Here is a 24,106-nt window from a genome sequence, read left to right as displayed (position 1 = left end):
GGCGCCGCGCCGTGCAGAGAGCCGGCGCCGCGCCTTGCAGAGAGACGGCGCCGCGCCGTGCAGAGAGACGGCGCCGCGCCGTGCAGAGAGCCGGCGCCGCGCCGTGCAGAGAGCCGGCGCCGCGCCTTGCAGAGAGCCGGCGCCGCGCCGTGCAGAGAGCCGGCGCCGCGCCTTTCAGAGAGCCGTCTCCGATATGATAATCGCTGGCATTTTCCTACAGTGTACAATGCGTTTTGTTGTTTTTTTTCCAGGATTTTCCAGGATCTTTTTTGCTCTTTATTCTTTTTTTTTTCGAACATTTTAAAATGTTTTCCAGCGTGAACAAGAAGTAAATTGCGTAAATTAATCCCCCCACCCTCCAAGATTTTGCAGCCGCTTAAGTTTTGCTAAATCTGATTGTGAGAAAAAAAAAAAAAAAAAAAAGAATATTTTTTTTTTCTATTGGTAAAACACAATATCGCATTCGCCTGATTCCACAGTGGGGACGCGGAGAACGAGGCCTTTACGGCTTTTGTGACATTTTGTAAGAAAATAACTTGTGTTCTGAAGCAGGAGAAAGCTATTATACGTATAAACCCCTCCACCCCATAAAAAGTGATAAAAAAAACCACCAACCTGTTAGGACTGGTGCTGCTTTCAATGAGCCGCTTACAATATGGCCGCTCCAGCGACCATTAATTGTTAATGCATTTTGCATTAACCCTGGGAGATCGCAGCTCCTGCAGGCTCAGGATTAAAAACTGATTGCCAGCGTGTTGCTAAAATGGCTGCAGAGCAGCGGGGCCCCATTACCTTACGAGTCCTGCACTGAGACTTAAATGGCAATTTAAAATTAGGCCATTAACAATTTGAGGCAATTACGAGGCTTTTTTCAATAATATTATTTTACGGTTTGAATTAACTATCAAAATTAGATTAGATGCGAACGTTCTGCGGACGGATCCGATCCCGGGTGACTGACACCTCCGATCCCGGGTGACTGACACCTCCGATCCCGGGTGACTGACACCTCCTCCGGCACCTTATGGCCCATATACGACATATAGGCAGTTTAAGGGGTCCGGATATCTCCTGATCGTATATTCCTATACTTACCCCAATATTAAAGTTCCAGCTTTAATTTTATCTTACAGTGGAACAAATATATTCATGGAGACCATCAACAAGTTCCTGTTTCCTGATCTTTTTCATTTCTATTTAGTAATTCTGTGAAGAATGTTGTCCTGCTTGTAATGGGTTAATCACTTTGTGTCTCATGGACATGACAGGTGCTGGAGGGTCCCTTTAATATGATCCGTCAACAGCATATACCTACTTGCTGACGGTTTCCTGATGTAATTATTTTTCTTTTTTTGCTATACAGTAAAAATGAAGAAAAAAAAAGTCTTGGTGTGAGACACGATGTCTGCAGATATTTTTATTTTGCGCGTGTAATAATCGTGTCCGCCCATCGCAGATTATCACATCCATTGCTTTACGCGGAGCCTGTATTGAGGCGTGCATCCCGACCAGGGGAGGGAACTCCATCTTTCCAATGGGGGAGGGGATGTCACATTTCTGGCTCTATGGTTGTCAGCGCACCCGGGAGACGTCTGCTGCCGCCATATTGCAGCCTGGCCTGGCGGGCTCCTATCATGCAGGTGACTTACAGGATATGGAGGGCGTTCAGGGCGGCCACCGCCATCTTCTCCTTCTCGTGCCGGAGCTGCAGATCTTCTAGTAACCTCGTCCGTGGGAGCAGAGACTCGCAGCTCATCGCTCGCTGCCCCGTGGCGCTCGCTGTCTTCTCGTTGGACACTCTGGGTACCGGCTGCGGCCGGGGGACATTTTTGGCGTAATCCAGGCTCTTAAAGACAATACAGGATAATGCTTGGTTATTGTGGGCTAGCGTGAGCCATTAAGGAATCGCTGGTCACATGACCACAGCCGCCATTATTAATAATAATCATGTATTAGTAACATCAGGCTCAGTATGTAAGTAGGGCACGGCGTCGCACCTTCTGCCTCGTGCTCTTGTCGCTGTGCGTCACTTGGATTCCTCGCGGTTTCGCCGGCTGGCCGCGGTTCCGCTCGAGGATCTCTTTGGCGTATTCCTTCTGCTGTTTCAGCTGTTCTTTCTGTAAGTAGAGCGTCGTGTCATGGAGGACGGAGATAAATCTGCTCAAAGGGGGGAAATCTGCCACAAACGCCTCCCCTGGTAAAGCATCAGTACTCCCATCTCACACACAGGCAAAGAGAGTGACTGCAGGGTGGTCCGCGTCCTCCGCCCCCTCTAAATGGCCAGGATGGCGAGGATCCCCCTTGTTGGGTTTCATCGAACTTTGGAAGATCTTAAACTTCGGTAAATCCAAAGTCAGACGAAGAAAAACACAACAAATTACACCGTGTCATTACTTACCAAAAACTGGGCTAATACAAGACGCAGTGTGTGAGAAAGTAAGTACACCCTTCCTGCTTCTCTGGGTGGAGAGTGGTCATATATTGGAGGCTGGTATATGGTGGTCCGGGTGGAGAGGGGACATATATTGGAGGCTGGTATATGGTTGTCCGGGTGGAGAGGGGTCATATATTGGAGGCCGGTATATGGTGGTCCGGGTGGAGATGGGTCATATATTGGAGGCTGGTATATGGTGGTCCGGGTGGAGAGGGGTCATATATTGGAGGCTGGTATATGGTGGTCCAGGTGGAGAGGGGTCATATATTGGAGGCCGGTATATGGTGGTCCAGGTGGAGAGGGGTCATATATTGGAGGCCGGTATATGGTGGTCCGGGTGGAGAGGGGTCATATATTGGAGGATGGTATATGGTGGTCGGGGAGGAGAGGGGTCATATATTGGAGGATGATATATGGTGGTCTGGGTGGAGAGGGGTCATATATTGGAGGCCGGTATATAGTGGTCCGGGTGGAGAGGGGTCATATATTGGAGGCTGGTATATGGTGGTCCAGGTGGAGAGGGGTCATATATTGGAGGCCGGTATATGGTGGTCCGGGTGGAGAGGGATCATATATTGGAGGATGGTATATGGTGGTCCTGTGGAGAGGAGTCATATATTGGAGGCTGGTATATGGTGGTCCGGGTGGAGAGGGGTCATATATTGGAGGATGATATATGGTGGTCTGGGTGGAGAGAGGTCATATATTGGAGGCCGGTATATGGTGGTCGGGGAGGAGAGGGGTCATATATTGGAGGATGGTATATGGTGGTCCTGTGGAGAGGAGTCATATATTGGAGGCCGGTATATGGTGGTCCGGGTGGAGAGGGGTCATATATTGGAGGATGGTATATGGTGGTCCTGTGGAGAGGGGTCATATATTGGAGGCTGGTATATGGTGGTCCGGGTGGAGAGGGGTCATATATTGGAGGATGATATATGGTGGTCTGGGGGGAGAGGGGTCATATATTGGAGGATGGTATATGGTGGTCTGGGTGGAGAGGGGTCATATATTGGAGGCTGGTATATGGTGGTCCTGTGGAGAGGGGTCATATATTGGAAGCTGGTATATGGTGGTCCTGTGGAGAGGGGTCATATATTGGAGGCTGGTATATGGTGGTCCGGGTGGAGAGGGGTCATATATCGGAGGATGATATATGGTGGTCTGGGGGGAGAGGGGTCATATATTGGAGGATGGTATATGGTGGTCTGGGTGGAGAGGGGTCATATATTGGAGGCTGGTATATGGTGGTCCGGGTGGAGAGGGGTCATATATTGGAGGCTGGTATATGGTGGTCTGGGTGGAGAGGGGTCATATAATGGAGGCTGGTATATGGTGGTCCAGGTGGAAAGGGGTCATATATTGGAGGCTGGTATATGGTGGTCTGGGTGGGGAGGGGTCATATATTGGAGGATGGTATATGGTGGTCTGGGTGGAGAGGGGTCATATTTTGGAGGATGGTATATGGTGGTCCGGGTGGAGAGGGGTCAAATATTGGAGGATGGTATATGGTGGTCCTGTGGAGAGGGGTCATATATTGGAGGCTGGTATATGGTGGTCTGGGTGGAGAGGGGTCATATATTGGAGGCTGGTATATGGTGGTCCAGGTGGAGAGGGGTCATATATTGGAGGCTGGTATATGGTGGTCCGGGTGGAGAGGGGTCATATATTGGAGGATGGTATATGGTGGTCCGGGTGGAGAGGGGTCATATATTGGACGATGGTATATGGTGGTCCGGGTGGAGAGGGGTCATATATTGGAGGATGGTATATGGTGGTCTGGGTGGAGAGGGGTCAAATATTGGAGGCCGGTATATGGTGGTCCGGGTGGAAAGGGGTCATATATTGGAGGATGGTATATGGTGGTCCTGTGGAGAGGGGTCATATATTGGAGGCTGGTATATGGTGGTCTGGGTGGAGAGAGGTCATATATTGGAGGCTGGTATATGGTGGTCCGGGTGGAGAGGGGTCATATATTGGAGGCTGGTATATGGTGGTCCGGGTGGAGAGGGGTCATATATTGGAGGCTGGTATATGGTTGTCCTGTGGAGAGGGGTCATATATTGGAGACTGGTATATGGTGGTCCGGGTGGAGAGGGGTCATATATTGGAGGCTGGTATATGGTGGTCCTGTGGAGAGGGGTCATATATTGGAGGCTGGTATATGGTGGTCCGGGTGGAGAGGGGTCATATATTGGAGGCTGGTATATGGTGGGCTGGGTGGAGAGGGGTCAAATATTGGAGGCCGGTATACGGTGGTCCGGGTGGAGAGGGGTCATATATTGGAGGCTGGTATATGGTGGGCTGGGTGGAGAGGGGTCATATATTGAAGGCTGGTATATGGTGGTCCGGGTGGAGAGGTGTCATATATTGAAGGCTGGTATACAGTGCTCCGGGTGGAGAGGTGTCATATATTGGAGGCTGGTATATGGTGGTCCTGTGGAGAGGGGTCATATATTGGAGGCTATTACGCTGAGTATACAGTCATATGAAAAAGTTTGGGCACCCCTATTAATCTTAAGCTTAATGTTTTATAAAAATTGGTGTTTTTACAACAGCTATTTCAGTTTGATATATGTAATAACTGTTGGATACAGTAATGTTTCTGCCTTGAAATGAGGTTTATTGTACTAACAGAAAATGTGCAATCTGCATTCAAACAAAATTTGACAGGTGCATAAGTATGGGCACCTCACCAGAAAAGTGACATTAATATTTAGTAGATCCTCCTTTTGCAAAAATAACAGCCTCTAGTCGCTTCCTGTAGCTTTTAATGAGTTCCTGGATCCTGGATGAAGGTATTTTTGACCATTCCTCTTTACAAAACAATTCCAGTTCAGTTAAGTTTGATGGTCGCCGAGCATGGACAGCCCTCTTCAAATGATCCTACAGATGTTCAATGATATTCAGGTCTGGGGACTGGGATGGCCATTCCAGAACATTGTAATTGTTCCTCTGCATGAATGCCTGAGTAGATTTGGAGCGGTGTTTTGGATCATTGTCTTGCTGAAAGATCCATCCACTGCGTAACTTCAACTTTATCACTGATTCTTGAACATTATTGTCAAGAATCTGCTGATACTGAGTGGAATCCATGCGTCCCTCAACTTTAACAAGATTCCCAGTGCCGGCATTGACCACACAGCTCCAAAGCATGATGGAACCTCCACCAAATTTTACTGTGGGTAGCAAGTGTTTTTCTTGGAATGCTGTGTTTTTTTGCCGCCATGCATAATGCCTTTTTGTATGACCAAACAACTCAATCTTGGTTTCATCAGTCCACAGGACCTTCTTCCAAGAAGAAATTGGCTTCTCCAAATGTGCTTTTGCATACCTCAGCCGACTCTGTTTGTGGCGTGCTAGCAGAAACGTCTTCTTTCGCATCACTCTCCCATACAGCTTCTCCTTGTGCAAAGTGCGTTGTATAGTTGACCGATGCACAGTGACACCATCTGCAGCAAGTTGATGCTGCAGCTCTCTGGAGGTGGTCTGAGGATTGTCCTTGACTGATCTCACCATTCTTCTTCTCTGCCTTTCTGATGTTTTTCTTGTCCTGACACTTCTGACCTTAACAAGAACTGTCCCTATGTTCTTCCATTTCCTTACTATGTTCCTCACAGTGGAAACTGACAGGTTAAATCTCTGAGACAGCTTTTTGTATCCTTCCCCTGAACAACTATGTTGAATAATCTTTGTTTTCAGATCGTTTGACAGTTGTTTTGAGGAGCCCATGATGCCACTCTTCAGAGGAGATTCAAACAGGAGAACAACTTGCAAGTGGCCACTTTAAGTAGCTTTTCTCATGATTGCATACACCTGGCTATAAAGTTCAAAGCTCAATGAGGTTACAAAACCAAAAAAAGTGCTTTAGTAAGTCAGTAAAAAGTAGGCAGGAGTATTTAAAACAAGAAAATGATAAGGGTGCCCATACTTATGCACCGGTCAAATTTTGTTTGAATGCAGATTGCACATTTTCTGTTAGCACAATAAACCTCATTTCAAGGCAGAAACATTACTGTGTCCAACAGTTATTACATAGATCAAACTGAAATAGCTGTTCCAAAAACACCAATTTTTATAAAACATTAAGCTTAAGATTAATAGGGGTGCCCAAACTTTTTCATATGACTGTATAGTAATATGGGCATGGTTCCCAATCATCTTGGGTCCAGCAGGACAGTCATGAATTTGGGGAGCTGTGCCGCTGTCCTGGGATCTCGGGGTTTGTCCTCGGGATACAGATACAATATAATGATGGGGCAGGGAACTCTCAGGTTCCTTCTCCACCGCTCAGTCTGGGTAGAGACTGAAGGACATGCAAGAATTTCAGGTCATGTGACATTAACAGCTCATGTGATGTTCCCAGGTCATGTGACGTTCCTAGGTCATGTGACGTTCCTAGGTCATGTGACTGGGCAGCAGAGACCGGCTCAGTGTCAGAGGAGCAGGAGACGCAGACAAGTAGGAGAGATGTGTGGGGGCTTCATACTGTGTGGGGGGCACTGTGAGCGTCATGAGGGTGGTATCATACAGTGATGGGCTTCACTAGGACCTGATATAAAGGACGGGACAATATTTGGGTACTTGCTTAGCATAAAATATTTGCCGCAGTATGTCTCCCGGTTTCCAATCTTTGGAAGTTGGAAGGTTTAAAGGGTGGAGAAGAGCGATGGAGTGTAGCACATATATAACAGAGGTCAGTATATGGCGGTATAAAGTATATAGCAGAGGTCAGTATATAGCGGTATAAAGTATATAACAGAGGTCAGTATATGGCGGAATAAAGTATATAGCAGAGGTCAGTATATAGCGGTATAAAGTATATAGCAGAGGTCAGTATATAGCGGTATAAAGTATATAACAGAGGTCAGTATATAGCAGTATAAAGTATATAGCAGAGGTCAGTATATAGCGGTATAAAGTATATAACAGAGGTCAGTATATAGCAGTATAAAGTATATAGCAGAGGTCAGTATATGCTGGAATAAAGTATATAGCAGAGGTCAGTATATGGCGGTATAAAGTATATAGCAGAGGTCAGTATATAGCGGTATAAAGTGTATAGCAGAGGTCAGTATATAGCAGTATAAAGTATATAGCGGTATAAAGTATATAGCAGAGGTCAGTATATAGCGGTATAAAGTATATAGCAGAGGTCAGTATATAGTGGTATAAAGTATATAGCGGTATAAAGTATATAGCAGAGGTCAGTATATAGCGGTATAAAGTATATGGCAGAGGTCAGTATATAGCGGTATAAACTATATGGCAGAGGTCAGTATATAGCAGTATAAAGTATATAGCGGTATAAAGTATATAGCAGAGGTCAGTATATAGCGGTATAAAGTATATAGCAGAGGTCAGTATATAGCGGTATAAAGTATATAGCAGAGGTCAGTATATAGCGGTATAAAGTATATAGAAGAGGTCAGTATATAGCGGTATATAGCAGAGGTCAGTATATAGCGGTATAAAGTATATAGCAGTATAAAGTATATAGCAGAGGTCAGTATATAGCGGTATAAAGTATATAGCAGAGGTCAGTATATAGCGGTATAAAGTATATAGCAGAGGTCAGTATATAGTGGTATAAAGTATATAGAAGAGGTCAGTATATAGCGGTATAAAGTATATAGAAGAGGTCAGTATATAGCGGTATAAAGTATATAGCAGAGGTCAGTATATAGCGGTATAAAGTATATAGCAGAGGTCAGTATATAGTGGTATAAAGTATATAGAAGAGGTCAGTATACAGCGGTATAAAGTATATAGCAGAGGTCAGTATATAGCGGTATAAAGTATATAGCAGAGGTCAGTATATAGCGGTATAAAGTATATAGCAGAGGTCAGTATACAGCGGTATAAAGTATATAGCAGAGGTCAGTATATAGCGACATAAAGTATATAGCAGAGATCAGTATATAGCGGAATAAAGTATATAGAAGAGGTCAGTATATAGCGGTATAAAGTATATAGCAGAGATCAGTATATAACGGTATAAAGTATATAGCAGAGGTCAGTATATAACGGTATAAAGTATATGGCAGAGGTCAGTATATAGCGGTATAAAGTATATGGCAGAGGTCAGTATATAGCGGTATAAAGTATATAGAAGAGGTCAGTATATAGCGGTATAAAGTATATAGAAGAGGTCAGTATATAGCGGTATAAAGTATATAGCAGAGATCAGTATATAACGGTATAAAGTATATAGCAGAGGTCAGTATATAACGGTATAAAGTATATGGCAGAGGTCAGTATATAGCGGTATAAAGTATATGGCAGAGGTCAGTATATAGCGGAATAAAGTATATAGAAGAGGTCAGTATATAGCGGAATAAAGTATATAGCAGAGGTCAGTATATGGCGGTAAAGTATATAGCAGAGATCAGTATATAACGGTATAAAGTATATAGCAGAGGTCAGTATATAGCGGTATAAAGTATATAGCAGAGATCAGTATATAACGGTATAAAGTATATAGCAGAGGTCAGTATATAGCAGTATAAAGTATATAGCAGAGATCAGTATATAACGGTATAAAGTATATGGCAGAGGTCAGTATATAGCAGTATAAAGTATATAGCAGAGGTCAGTATATAGCGGTATAAAGTATATAGCAGAGGTCAGTATATAGCGGAATAAAGTATATAGCGGTATAAAGTATATAGCAGAGGTCAGTATATAGCGGTATAAAGTATATAGCAGAGGTCAGTATATAGCGGTATAAAGTATATAGCAGAGGTCAGTATATAGCGGTATAAAGTATATAGAAGAGGTCAGTATATAGCGGTATAAAGTATATAGCAGAGGTCAGTATATAGCGGTATAAAGTATATAGAAGAGGTCAGTATATAGCGGTATAAAGTATATAGCAGAGGTCAGTATATAGCGGTATAAAGTATATAGCAGAGGTCAGTATATAGCGGTATAAAGTATATAGCAGAGGTCAGTATATAGCGGTATAAAGTATATAGTAGAGGTCAGTATATAGCGGTATAAAGTATATAGAAGAGGTCAGTATATAGCGATATAAAGTATATAGCAGAGGTCAGTATATAGCGGTATAAAGTATATAGCAGAGGTCAGTATATAGCGGTATAAAGTATATAGAAGAGGTCAGTATATAGCAGAGGTCAGTATATAGCAGAGGTCAGTATATAGCGGAATAAAGTATATAGAAGAGGTCAGTATATAGCAGAGGTCAGTATATAGCGGTATAAAGTATATAGCAGAGGTCAGTATATAGCGGTATAAAGTATATAGAAGAGGTCAGTATATAGCAGAATAAAGTATATAGCAGAGGTCAGTATATAGCACAGGTCAGTATATAGCGGTATAAAGTATATAGCAGAGGTCAGTATATAGCGGTATAAAGTATATAGCAAAGGTCAGTATATAGCGGTATAAAGTATATAGCAGAGGTCAGTATATAGCAGTATAAAGTATATAGAAGAGGTCAGTATATAGCGGAATAAAGTATATAGCAGAGGTCAGTATATAGCAGAGGTCAGTATATAGCGGTATAAAGTATATAGAAGAGGTCAGTATATAGTGGAATAAAGTATATAGAAGAGGTCAGTATATAGCAGAGGTCAGTATATAGCAATATAAAGTATATAGAAGAGGTCAGTATATAGCGGTATAAAGTATTATAGTAGAGGTCAGTATATAGCGGTATAAAGTATATAGCAGAGGTCAGTATATAGCGGTATAAAGTATATAGTAGAGGTCAGTATATAGCGGAATAAAGTATATAGCAGAGGTCAGTATACAGCGATATAAAGTATATAGAAGAGGTCAGTATATAGCGGAATAAAGTATATAGCAGAGGTCAGTATATAGCAGAGGTCAGTATATAGCGGTATAAAGTATATAGAAGAGGTCAGTATATAGTGGAATAAAGTATATAGAAGAGGTCAGTATATAGCGGTATAAAGTATATAGCAGAGGTCAGTATATAGCGGTATAAAGTATATAGTAGAGGTCAGTATATAGCGGAATAAAGTATATAGCAGAGGTCAGTATACAGCGATATAAAGTATATAGCAGAGGTCAGTATATAGCGGTATAAAGTATATAGAAGAGGTCAGTATATAGCGGAATAAAGTATATAGCAGAGGTCAGTATATAGCAGAGGTCAGTATATAGCGGTATAAAGTATATAGAAGAGGTCAGTATATAGTGGAATAAAGTATATAGAAGAGGTCAGTATATAGCGGTATAAAGTATATAGCAGAGGTCAGTATATAGTGGAATAAAGTATATAGAAGAGGTCAGTATATAGCGGTATAAAGTATATAGCAGAGGTCAGTATACAGCGATATAAAGTATATAGCAGAGGTCAGTATATAGCGGTATAAAGTATATAGAAGAGGTCAGTATATAGCGGAATAAAGTATATAGCAGAGGTCAGTATATAGCAGAGGTCAGTATATAGCGGTATAAAGTATATAGAAAAGGTCAGTATATAGTGGAATAAAGTATATAGAAGAGGTCAGTATATAGCAGAGGTCAGTATATAGCGATATAAAGTATATAGAAGAGGTCAGTATATAGCGGTATAAAGTATTATAGTAGAGGTCAGTATATAGCGGTATAAAGTATATAGCAGAGGTCAGTATATAGCGGTATAAAGTATATAGTAGAGGTCAGTATATAGCGGAATAAAGTATATAGCAGAGGTCAGTATACAGCAATATAAAGTATATAGCAGAGGTCAGTATATAGCGATATAAAGTATATAGCAGAGGTCAGTATATAGCGGTATAAAGTATATAGAAGAGGTCAGTATATAGTGGAATAAAGTATATAGAAGAGGTCAGTATATAGCAGAGGTCAGTATATAGCGATATAAAGTATATAGCAGAGGTCAGTATATAGCGATATAAAGAATATAGCAAAGGTCAGTATATAGCGGTATAAAGTATATAGTAGAGGTCAGTATATAGCGGTATAAAGTATATAGCAGAGGTCAGTATATAGCGGTATAAAGTATTATAGTAGAGGTCAGTATATAGCGGTATAAAGTATATAGCAGAGGTCAGTATATAGCGGTATAAAGTATATAGTAGAGGTCAGTATATAGCGGAATAAAGTATATAGCAGAGGTCAGTATACAGTGGTATAAAGTATATAGCAGAGGTCAGTATATAGCGGTATAAAGTATATAGCAGAGGTCAGTATATAGCGGTATAAAGTATATAGCAGAGGTCAGTATATAGCGGTATAAAGTATATAGCAGAGATCAGTATATAGCGGTATAAAGTATATAGCAGAGGTCAGTATACAGCGGTATAAAGTATATAGCAGAGATCAGTATATAGCGGTATAAAGTATATAGCAGAGGTCAGTATACAGCGGTATAAAGTATATAGCAGAGGTCAGTATATAGCGGTATAAAGTATATAGCAGAGATCAGTATATAGCGGTATAAAGTATATAGCAGAGATCAGTATATAGCGGTATAAAGTATATAGCAGAGGTCAGTATATAGCGGTATAAAGTATATAGCAGAGGTCAGTATATAGCGGTATAAAGTATATAGCAGAGATCAGTATATAACGGTATAAAGTATATAGAAGAGGTCAGTATATAGCAGTATAAAGTATATAGCAGAGGTCAGTATATAGCAGTATAAAGTATATAGCGGTGCGGGTGGAGTGAGGTCAGCACAGTTCACAGCGTGGAGATTTTCTCACCTTCTCTTCGCTGACGGTGTGTGTGGGTCCGAGCCCTCCTAACTTCACCTCCTGATTGAGGAAACTTTTTAACCTCTAGAACAAAACCATGAAAGCAGTGATCATCACTCCCATCATCACCCAGAGGTGTATCACTATGTATGTATGTAATGACACTTCACAGCCATAGGTGGTGCTGTGCATTCATCATGGTGCAGCACAACTGAGTGTGCCAGGTTATGTACAGTATGTATATGAATATCTGCTGAGCGGTGTATCTAATCCTCTCCTGTGTGATACTATCTGCTGTGCAGTGTATCTAATCCCATCCTGTGTGATACTGTCTGCTGAGCCATGTATCTAATCCTATCCTGTGTGATACTGTCTGCTGAGCCATGTATCTAATCCTATCCTGTGTGATACTGTCTGCTGAGCCGTGTATCTAATCCTATCCTGTGTGATACTGTCTGCTGAGCCGTGTATCTAATCCTCTCCTGTGTGATACTGTCTGCTGAGCTGTGTATCTAATCCTATCCTGTGTGATACTGTCTGCTGAGCCGTGTATCTAATCCTATCCTGTGTGATACTGTCTGCTGAGCCGTGTATCTAATCCTATCCTGTGTGATACTGTCTGCTGAGCCATGTATCTAATCCTATCCTGTGTGATACTGTCTGCTGAGCCATGTATCTAATCCTATCCTGTGTGATACTGTCTGCTGAGCCGTGTATCTAATCCTATCCTGTGTGATACTGTCTGCTGAGCCATGTATCTAATCCTATCCTGTGTGATACTGTCTGCTGAGCCATGTATCTAATCCTATCCTGTGTGATACTGTCTGCTGAGCCATGTATCTAATCCTATCCTGTGTGATACTGTCTGCTGAGCCATATATCTAATCCTATCCTGTGTGATACTGTCTGCTGAGCCATGTATCTAATCCTATCCTGTGTGATACTGTCTGCTGAGCCATGTATCTAATCCTATCCTGTGTGATACTGTCTGCTGAGCCGTGTATCTAATCCTGTCCTGTGTGATACTGTCTGCTGAGCTGTGTATCTAATCCTATCCTGTGTGATACTGTCTGCTGAGCCGTGTATCTAATCCTCTCCTGTGTGATACTGTCTGCTGAGCTGTGTATCTAATCCTCTCCTGTGTGATACTGTCTGCTGAGCCGTGTATCTAATCCTGTCCTGTGTGATACTGTCTGCTGAGCCGTGTATCTAATCCTGTCCTGTGTGATACTGTCTGCTGAGCTGTGTATCTAATCCTCTCCTGTGTGATACTGTCTGCTGAGCTGTGTATCTAATCCTATCCTGTGTGATACTGTCTGCTGAGCTGTATCTAATCCTATCCTGTGTGATACTGTCTGCTGAGCCGTGTATCTAATCCTCTCCTGTGTGATACTGTCTGCTGAGCCATGTATCTAATCCTGTCCTGTGTGATACTGTCTGCTGAGCTGTATCTAATCCTATCCTGTGTGATACTGTCTGCTGAGCCGTGTATCTAATCCTCTCCTGTGTGATACTGTCTGCTGAGCCATGTATCTAATCCTCTCCTGTGTGATACTGTCTGCTGAGCCATGTATCTAATCCTGTCCTGTGTGATACTGTCTGCTGAGCCGTGTATCTAATCCTCTCCTGTGTGATACTGTCTGCTGTGCAGTGTATCTAATCCCATCCTGTGTGATACTGTCTGCTGAGCCATGTGTCTAATCCTCTCCTGTGTGATACTGTCTGCTGAGCCGTGTATCTAATCCTCTCCTGTGTGATACTGTCTGCTGAGCCGTGTATCTAATCCTTTCCTGTGTGATACTGTCTGCTGAGCCGTGTATCTAATCCTGTCCTGTGTGATACTGTCTGCTGAGCCGTGTATCTAATCCTCTCCTGTGTGATACTGTCTGCTGTGCAGTGTATCTAATCCCATCCTGTGTGATACTGTCTGCTGAGCCATGTATCTAATCCTATCCTGTGTGATACTGTCTGCTGAGCCGTGTATCTAATCCTATCCTGTGTGATACTGTCTGCTGAGCTGTGTATCTAATCCCATTATGCGTGATACTGTCTGCTGAGTCATGTATCTAATCCCATCCTGTGTGATACTGTCTGCTGAGCCGTGTATCTAATCCTATCCTGTGTGATACTGACTGCTGAGCCGTGTATCTAATCCTATCCTGTGTGATACTGTCTGCTGAGCTGTGTATCTAATCCTCTCCTGTGTGATACTATCTGCTGTGCAGTGTATCTAATCCCATCCTGTGTGATACTGACTGCTGAGCCGTGTATCTAATCCTCTCCTGTGTGATATTGTCTACTGAGCCGTGTATCTAATCCTCTCCTGTGTGATACTGTCTGCTGAGCTGTGTATCTAATCCCATTATGCGTGATACTGTCTGCTGAGTCATGTATCTAATCCCATCCTGTGTGATACTGTCTGCTGAGCCGTGTATCTAATCCTCTCCTGTGTGATACTGTCTGCTGAGCCGTGTATCTAATCCTCTCCTGTGTGATACTGTCTGCTGAGCCGTGTATCTAATCCTCTCCTGTGTGATACTGTCTGCTGAGCCGTGTATCTGATCCCATCCTGTGTGATACTATCTGCTGAGCCATGTATCTAATCCTATCCTGTGTGATACTATCTGCTGTGCAGTGTATCTAATCCCATCCTGTGTGATACTGTCTGCTGAGCCGTGTATCTAATCCTATCCTGTGTGATACTGTCTGCTGAGCTGTATCTAATCCCATCCTGTGTGATACTGTCTGCTGAGCCGTGTATCTGATCCCATCCTGTGTGATACTGTCTGCTGAGCCGTGTATCTAATCCTCTCCTGTGTGATACTGTCTGCTGAGCCGTGTTTCTAATCCTCTCCTGTGTGATACTGTCTGCTGAGCCGTGTTTCTAATCCTCTCCTGTGTGATACTGTCTACTGAGCAGTGTATCTAATCCTATCCTGTGTGATACTGTCTGCTGAGCCGTGTATCTAATCCTCTCCTGTGTGATACTGTCTACTGAGCAGTGTATCTAATCCTATCCTGTGTGATACTGTCTACTGAGCAGTGTATCTAATCCTATCCTGTGTGATACTGTCTGCTGAGCCGTGTATCTAATCCTCTCCTGTGTGATACTGTCTACTGAGCAGTGTATCTAATCCTCTCCTGTCTGATACTGTCTGCTGAGCTGTGTATCTAATCCTCTCCTGTGTGATACTGTCTGCTGAGCCGTGTATCTAATCCTCTCCTGTGTGATACTGTCTGCTGAGCCGTGTTTCTAATCCTCTCCTGTGTGATACTGTCTGCTGAGCCGTGTTTCTAATCCTCTCCTGTGTGATACTGTCTGCTGAGCCGTGCATCTAATCCTCTCCTGTCTGATACTGTCTGCTGAGCTGTGTATCTAATCCTCTCCTGTGTGATACTGTCTGCTGAGCCGTGTTTCTAATCCTCTCCTGTGTGATACTGTCTGCTGAGCCGTGTTTCTAATCCTCTCCTGTCTGATACTGTCTGCTGAGCTGTGTATCTAATCCTCTCCTGTGTGATACTGTCTGCTGAGCCGTGTATCTAATCCTCTCCTGTTTGATACTGTCTGATGAGCTGTGTATCTAATCCTATCCTGTGTGATACTGTCTGCTGAGCCATGTATCTAATCCTATCCTGTGTGATACTGTCTGCTGAGCCGTGTATCTAATCCCATCCTGTGTGATACTGTCTGCTGAGCCGTGTATCTAATCCTGTCCTGTGCTGAGCCGTGTATCTACGCCTCATGTGTGATACGTACTCATAGAAGCCCTGGTGGACAGTAGTATCTGCGGCCGGGGGTATTACCTGCGCTGTATCCTCGGGCATGAGCACTCAATAACACATTAATGTAAGTCCCTAATCTGCAGCGAGCCGCGGCCGGGCGTGCGGAGGAGAGCGCACAGTGACCCAGCGCTGCTCACATCCGGCCTCCAGTCTGACACTTCTAATATATGGTTTAGGCAGCTGTGGCAAAAGTGCTGCAGAGGAAGAAGCTTCCAGGAAGAGAAGGGTTAACATCACAAAATGTAAATTGAAGAAAAGAGAAATATGAATCCCATGAGTCTCCTCCATCATCAGTATCTGGTGACCGCCCGTCACCTCCATCATCAGTATCTGGTGACCGCCCGTCGCCTCCATCATCAGTATCTGGTGACCGCCCGTCGCCTCCATCATCAGTATCTGGTGACCGCCCGTCGCCTCCATCATCAGTATCTGGTGACCACCCATCACCTCCATCATCAGTATCTGGTGACCCCCCATCGCCTCCATCATCAGTATCTGGTGACCACCCGTCACCTCCATCATCAGTATCTGGTGACCACCCGTCACCTCCATCATCAGTATCTAGTGGCCACCCGTCACCTCCATCATCAGTATCTGGTGACCCCCCCCATCGCCTCCAGCATCAGTATCTGGTGACCCCCCATGGCCTCCATCATCAGTATCTAGTGACCGCCCGTCACCTCCATCATCAGTATCTGGTGACCGCCCGTCACCTCCATCATCAGCATCTGGTGACCGCCCGTCGCCTCCATCATCAGTTGCTGGTGACCGCCCGTCACCTCCATCATCAGTATCTGGTGACCGCCCGTCGCCTCCATCATCAGTATCTGGTGACTGCCCGTCACCTCCATCATCAGTATCTGGTGACCTCCCGTCCCCTCCATCATCAGTATCTGGTGACCGTCCGTCGCCTCCATCATCAGTATCTGGTGACCGCCCGTCACCTCCATCATCAGTATCTGGTGACCGCCGGTCGCCTCCATCATCAGTATCTGGTGACTGCCCGTCACCTCCATCATCAGTATCTGGTGACTGCCCGTCACCTCCATCATCAGTATCTGGTGACTGCCCGTCACCTCCATCATCAGTATCTGGTCAATATGGGTGCTCTGAGCAATTTATAGTACAGCTGCTCTTCTGTGGGATCGGACCAGAAAAGCTACTTCTCTCTTCATGACTGAGCCTTGGGTGCCAGTCACTGGGGGCTACTATCTATTATATACCAAGAATACCCACAAAATACCGGGAACACCCCACAAGACCTGCCTTATACCGGGAACACCCCACAAGACCTGCCGTATACCGGGAACACCCCACAAGACCTGCCGTATACCGGGGACACCCCACAAGACCTACCGTATGCCGGGAACACCCCACAAGACCTGCCGTATACTGGGGACACCCCACAAGACCTGCCGTATACCGAGAACACCCCACAAGACCTGCCGTATACCGGGAACACCCCACAAGACCTGCCGTATACCGGGAACACCCCACAAGACCTGCCGTATACCGAGAACACCCCACAAGACCTGCCGTATACTGGGGACACCCCACAAGACCTGCCGTATACCGAGAACACCCCACAAGACCTGCCGTATACCGAGAACACCCCACAAGACCTGCCGTATACCGGGAACACCCCACAAGACCTGCCGTATACCGGCAACACCCCACAAGACCTGCCGTATACCGGCAACACCCCACAAGACCTGCCGTATACCGGCAACACCCCACAAGACCTGCCGTATACCGGCAACACCCCACAAGACCTGCCGTATACCAGAAACACCCCACAAGACCTGCCGTATACTGGGAATACCCCACAAGACCTGCCGTATACCGGGAACACCCCACAAGACCTGCCGTATACCGGGAACACCCCACAAGACCTGCCGTATACCGGGAACACCCCACAAGACCTGCAGTATATGGAGAACACCCCACAAGACCTGCCGTATACTTGGGAACACCCCACAAGACCTGCCGTATACCGAGAACACCCCACAAGACCTGCCGTATACTGGGGACACCCCACAAGACCTGCCGTATACCGAGAACACCCCACAAGACCTGCCGTATACCGAGAACACCCCACAAGACCTGCCGTATACCGGGAACACCCCACAAGACCTGCCGTATACCGGCAACACCCCACAAGACCTGCCGTATACCGGCAACACCCCACAAGACCTGCCGTATACCGGCAACACCCCACAAGACCTGCCGTATACCGGCAACACCCCACAAGACCTGCCGTATACCGGCAACACCCCACAAGACCTGCCGTATACCAGAAACACCCCACAAGACCTGCCGTATACTGGGAATACCCCACAAGACCTGCCGTATACCGGGAACACCCCACAAGACCTGCCGTATACCGGGAACACCCCACAAGACCTGCCGTATACCGGGAACACCCCACAAGACCTGCAGTATATGGAGAACACCCCACAAGACCTGCCGTATACTTGGGGACACCCCACAAGACCTGCCGTATACCAGGAACACCCCACAAGACCTGCCGTATACCGGGAACACCCCACAAGACCTGCCGTATACCGGGAACACCCCACAAGATCTGCCGTATTTCAGGAACACCCCACAAGACCTGCTGTATACCGGGAACACCCCACAAGACCTGCCGTATACTTGGGGACACCCCACAAGACCTGCCGTATACTTGGGGACACCCCACAAGACCTGCCGTATACTTGGGGACACCCCACAAGACCTGCCGTATACTTGGGGACACCCCACAAGACCTGCCGTATACTTGGGGACACCCCACAAGACCTGCCGTATACCAGGAACACCCCACAAGACCTGCCGTATACCGGGAACACCCCACAAGACCTGCAGTATATGGAGAACACCCCACAAGACCTGCCGTATACCGGGGACACCCCACAAGACCTACCGTATGCCGGGAACACCCCACAAGACCTGCCGTATACTGGGGACACCCCACAAGACCTGCCGTATACCGAGAACACCCCACAAGACCTGCCGTATACCGGGAACACCCCACAAGACCTGCCGTATACCGAGAACACCCCACAAGACCTGCCGTATACTGGGGACACCCCACAAGACCTGCCGTATACCGAGAACACCCCACAAGACCTGCCGTATACCGAGAACACCCCACAAGACCTGCCGTATACCGGGAACACCCCACAAGACCTGCCGTATACCGGCAACACCCCACAAGACCTGCCGTATACCGGCAACACCCCACAAGACCTGCCGTATACCGGCAACACCCCACAAGACCTGCCGTATACCGGCAACACCCCACAAGACCTGCCGTATACCGGCAACACCCCACAAGACCTGCCGTATACCGGCAACACCCCACAAGACCTGCCGTATACCGGCAACACCCCACAAGACCTGCCGTATACCGGGAACACCCCACAAGACCTGCCGTATACCGGGAACACCCCACAAGACCTGCCGTATACCGGGAACACCCCACAAGACCTGCCGTATACCGGGAACACCCCACAAGACCTGCCGTATACCGGGAACACCCCACAAGACCTGCAGTATATGGAGAACACCCCACAAGACCTGCCGTATACTTGGGGACACCCCACAAGACCTGCCGTATACCAGGAACACCCCACAAGACCTGCCGTATACCGGGAACACCCCACAAGACCTGCCGTATACCGGGAACACCCCACAAGATCTGCCGTATTTCAGGAACACCCCACAAGACCTGCCGTATACCGGGAACACCCCACAAGACCTGCTGTATACCGGGAACACCTGACAAGACCTGCCGTATACTTGGGGACACCCCACAAGACCTGCCGTATACTTGGGGACACCCCACAAGACCTGCCGTATACTTGGGGACACCCCACAAGACCTGCCATATACTTGGGGACACCCCACAAGACCTGCCGTATACCGGGAACACCCCACAAGACCTGCAGTATATGGAGAACACCCCACAAGACCTGCCGTATACTTGGGGACACCCCACAAGACCTGCCGTATACCAGGAACACCCCACAAGACCTGCCGTATACCGGGAACACCCTACAAGACCTGCTGTATACCGGGAACACCCCACAAGATCTGCCGTATTTCAGGAACACCCTACAAGACCCTCCGTATACCGGGAACACCCCACAAGATCTGCCGTATTTCAGGAACACCCTACAAGACCTGCCGTATACCGGGAACACCCCACAAGACCTGCTGTATACTGGGAACACTCCACAAGATCTGCCGTATACCGGGAACACCCCACAAGACCTACCGTATACCGGAAACACCCCACAAGACCTGCCGTATACCGGAAACACCCCACAAGACCTGCCGTATACCGGGGACACCTCAGAAGACCTGCCGTATACCATAAACACCCCACAAGACCTGCCGTATACCAGAAACACCCCACAAGACCTGCCGTATACCGGGAACACCCCACAAGACCTATCGTATACCGGAAACACCCCACAAGACCTGCCGTATACCGGGGACACCTCAGAAGACCTGCCGTATACCAGAAACACCCCACAAGACCTGCCGTATACCGGGGACACCTCAGAAGACCCCATTTTGGAGATGACGCAGTCCTCTAGACATTACTCTTGTCCCAGTTGCTCAGATCCTTGGGCTACGTTCTCACTATGAGCTTTTGATGTTGCAGATTTTCCGCTCTCACTAAGTAAAACAGGTTATTTGCATTTTTTAGAAATTACGTAGTGTGAAAAACTCACCAAAAACTCATCATGTGAACGTAGCCTTACGCTTGCCATTTTTCTCCTGTCACTTGTTTGCTGTGAATTAATGGATACATAGTCAGAGGATGAAAATGGATATGTTGAATGTTTCTACTGGCTGAGGGTTTGTTACAATGTGCTGACATTCCTCCGAGTCCTGATCGTTTGTCGCTGTTTTCCTGTATCTATGGCGCTTTCTCGCTCCCCACCGACCCTCCGTCAGGACTGTGAGCCCCGATGAGGGGAGGGATAGTTCCCTGATAACATAATTTGCTGAGTGTTAGTAGTTTTATGGTGGCTGCTCCGTCTTCTAATCTCCGGTGTGTGATCACAACGCTGCAGATGATGGGGCTATCATCTCATTACCCAGGCTGGCGAGGAGTTAATAGCAATAATGTCAGCGGAGAGATGTAACGCTGGCGGCAAGTTACGGTAATATCTCCTCTTTCTATCTCACAGGGAGCGCTGGCGGCAAGTTACAGTAATATCTCCTCTTTCTATCTCACAGGGAGCGCTGGCGGCAAGTTACGGTAATATCCCCTCTTTCTATCTCACAGGGAGCGCTGGCGGCAAGTTACGGTAATATCCCCTCTTTCTATCTCACAGGGAGCGCTGGCGGCAAGTTACGGTATTATCCCCTCTTTCTATCTCACAGGGAGCGCTGGCGGCAAGTTACGGTAATATCCCCTCTTTCTATCTCACAGGGAGCGCTGGCGGCAAGTTACAGTAATATCCCCTCTTTCTATCTCACAGGGAGCGCTGGCGGCAAGTTACGGTAGTATCTCCTCTTTCTATCTCACAGGGAACGCTGGCGGCAAGTTACGGTAATATCCCCTCTTTCTATCACACAGGGAGCGCTGGCGGCAAGTTACGGTAATATCCCCTCTTTCTATCTCACAGGGAGCGCTGGCGGCAAGTTACGGTAATATGCCCTCTTTCTATCTCACAGGGAGCGCTGGCGGCAAGTTACGGTAATATCCCCTCTTTCTATCTCACAGGGAGCGCTGGCGGCAAGTTACGGTAATATCCCCTCTTTCTATCTCACAGGGAGCGCTGGCGGCAAGTTACGGTAATATCCCCTCTTTCTATCACACAGGGAGCGCTGGCGGCAAGTTACGGTAATATCCCCTCTTTCTATCTCACGGGGAGCGCGGCCACAAGAAAGTTCTCTCCTAATGAAACTAAACATATACTGTGTATATAATAATTCCTGACAAAATATGAGACGAGTGGTCGGCTGCGGGGGTCCCATGGACAGGACATCTGGAAGCGGCGGGAGAAGAGGCGTAACGCTGGGGTCACAGCTCAGTGAGGGGGGTTTTAAGGTTTAGAAAATGAAGGAAAGTGCAGAATTATTTCGGGTTTTCAATCATTATGGAGGTTTCTGTAGATTATCTCCCCTCAGTATAGGGCGGATCTCTACACCCCAGGACTTATGTCCAGAGGCGCTGGCCTGGTGCCCCCAGTACCCCACTAGCGCCCACATGTGCCCATGTAGGGGAACCACAGAGACAGCAGCAGACGAGCCCCCGTGGGGACAGGTAACATGCCGTGGCGTCCTTCTGCACATTTGGCACCGGGGCCTGGGAATTAACCACTTTATAAAGTCTTTGATACGCTGCCGATTTGGTCGATATTTTGCAGAGGGGGATTTAGAACGTAAATTGGCTTCAAAATACGTTATTTTTTCCATTTTTATGTTCATTGTAATCTGTAACAAGTGGGTGTGGCTTAGTGGAAGGAGGCGTGGCCATGCACGGCCCAAAAAATTACTATAATGTACAAGAGAAATTGTAATAAAGGTCTGGGCCAGCCCCTGTTATGTTACAATGTATCAGCGCAGGTAAATGTATCAATCAGGAATAGAATCGATTCTCGGGACTCGATCTATCGGCCACATCAGAAACCTGCGGGTATTGAGGTGTCCGCAGCCTCGGCGCGGCCCCATTGCTGCAGGTAAGCGTATACGCGGCTAATGTGAAGGGTGCTTGGGTTTATCGTGAACCGCTCATTATGTCGGCACATGAGATGCTCAAGACGAATGTTGTTGGTGATGAGAGGCGGAAGAGTGAGACGCGTCCTGGAGACGCATGAACTGAAGCCTCGTACAGGCGATGGTGAACAGCCGCTGCCGGCAGCCATTGCGGCCACTATGGGACCCCTGAAGAGGGGGCCCGGCTCCAGATAACCCGGGATGCCAGCCGTCTGGAATTTCATAGCCCATAATAAATTATATATTTTTTTCTGCCCTCTATAGTGTCCAGCAGAAAAAAAAAAGCTGCAATATTTTTTTTAACTTCACAAAGTTTGTAAGTTTTTATTGCACATGTGAGCAGCGCAAACGAGAGCGGTGAGTGTGCGCCGCCAGCAGGGGGCACTGTGGTGTGAGCACAGCCAGGAGGGGGCACTGTGGAGTGAGCACGGCCAGCAGGGGGCACTGTGGAGTGAGCACAGCCAGCAGGGGGCACTGTGGTGTGAGCACAGCCAGCAGGGGGCACTGTGGTGTGAGCACGGCCAGCAGGGTGCACTGTGGTGTGAGCACGGCCAGCAGGGGGCACTGTGGTGTGAGCACGGCCAGCAGGGGGCACTGTGGTGTGAGCACGGCCAGCAGGGGGCACTGTGGAGTGAAGCCAATACCAGCAGGTGTGGACTGCACTCTGACAATGGCGGCACTCTGACAATGGCGGCACTGCTTGTAACGTCTCAGGATCTGACCCAGCAGCATCTGCATTATGGACTGACTGACACCACGCGGATCACCAGCTCAGGAGACAACCAGAGCAGGGAAAAGTAGTGTACGTGACTGCTGGATGTAGTAGTGTACGTGACTGCTGGATGTAGTAGTGTACGTGACTGCTGGATGTAGTAGTGGGAGTGTGACCAGCAGGACGGCAGCTCTGCACACATCCTCCCCCATCCACATTGGGCAGATATTATTCTTGTGCTCAATATTGGGGTTTCTTTGTTGTATCTGATTCTAGAAAAGTTGGGTGACAACCAATATGGCTGCCATTCCAGGCTCAGCTGCAGCTGTCACCCAGCTTTCTCTTATCTCTGATTGGAAAGTATTATAGAGCCGGAGGGCTACAAACATTTCCTGATACGTACAGTTCAGTGCTATACTCACCTTCCTTGGGTCCGGCACTGAGTCTCTGTCATTACCTTAGTCTCTGTTGTTTGGCTGCAGAGGTGACATCACGTTTACATCGCTGCAGCCAATCACTGAGCTTAGAAGCTCTGCAGGTATAGATGGCCTCTATATGTCCATAAAAATCCATCTATCACTTTTTGCTCAGCTGTCCAAAAAAATAGCAGGCAACATTTGGGCTAACCCTAAACCCCTTTCCAATGGCTGTCACCCTGTACAGCTGTATGATGTCATTGCAGTGGTGATGACATCACTAATCACAGCCTGGACCTAAGAAAGCCTAAGTGTAAAAGTCTGAGGTCAC

At 46.8% G+C, this 24,106-nt stretch overlaps 1 protein-coding gene across 1 annotated transcript in view; it reads right to left on the bottom strand.

Annotated features, from left to right (window-relative positions):
* Window positions 1-1,411: 1,411 nt before the first annotated feature.
* Window positions 1,412-24,106, bottom strand: part of JHY (junctional cadherin complex regulator) — a 65,267-nt gene continuing 42,572 nt past the window's right edge. The window contains exons 6-8 of the mRNA XM_073657398.1: window positions 12,136-12,210; window positions 1,998-2,117; window positions 1,412-1,846 (exon numbers count right to left, since the gene is read on the bottom strand). Coding sequence (XP_073513499.1) covers window positions 1,646-1,846; window positions 1,998-2,117; window positions 12,136-12,210 — 396 coding nt within the window. The 3' untranslated portion in view covers window positions 1,412-1,645. The remainder of the gene's footprint in view (window positions 1,847-1,997; window positions 2,118-12,135; window positions 12,211-24,106) is intronic.

Source organism: Phyllobates terribilis, unplaced genomic scaffold, assembly GCF_046119375.1.
Source record: "Phyllobates terribilis strain yellow unplaced genomic scaffold, ASM4611937v1 Scaffold_12__6_contigs__length_324123572, whole genome shotgun sequence".
Classification (NCBI taxonomy): domain Eukaryota; kingdom Metazoa; phylum Chordata; class Amphibia; order Anura; family Dendrobatidae; genus Phyllobates; species Phyllobates terribilis.
The sequence above is the reverse complement of the archived record's forward strand: the minus strand, read 5'-3'. Positions and strand labels throughout refer to the sequence as shown.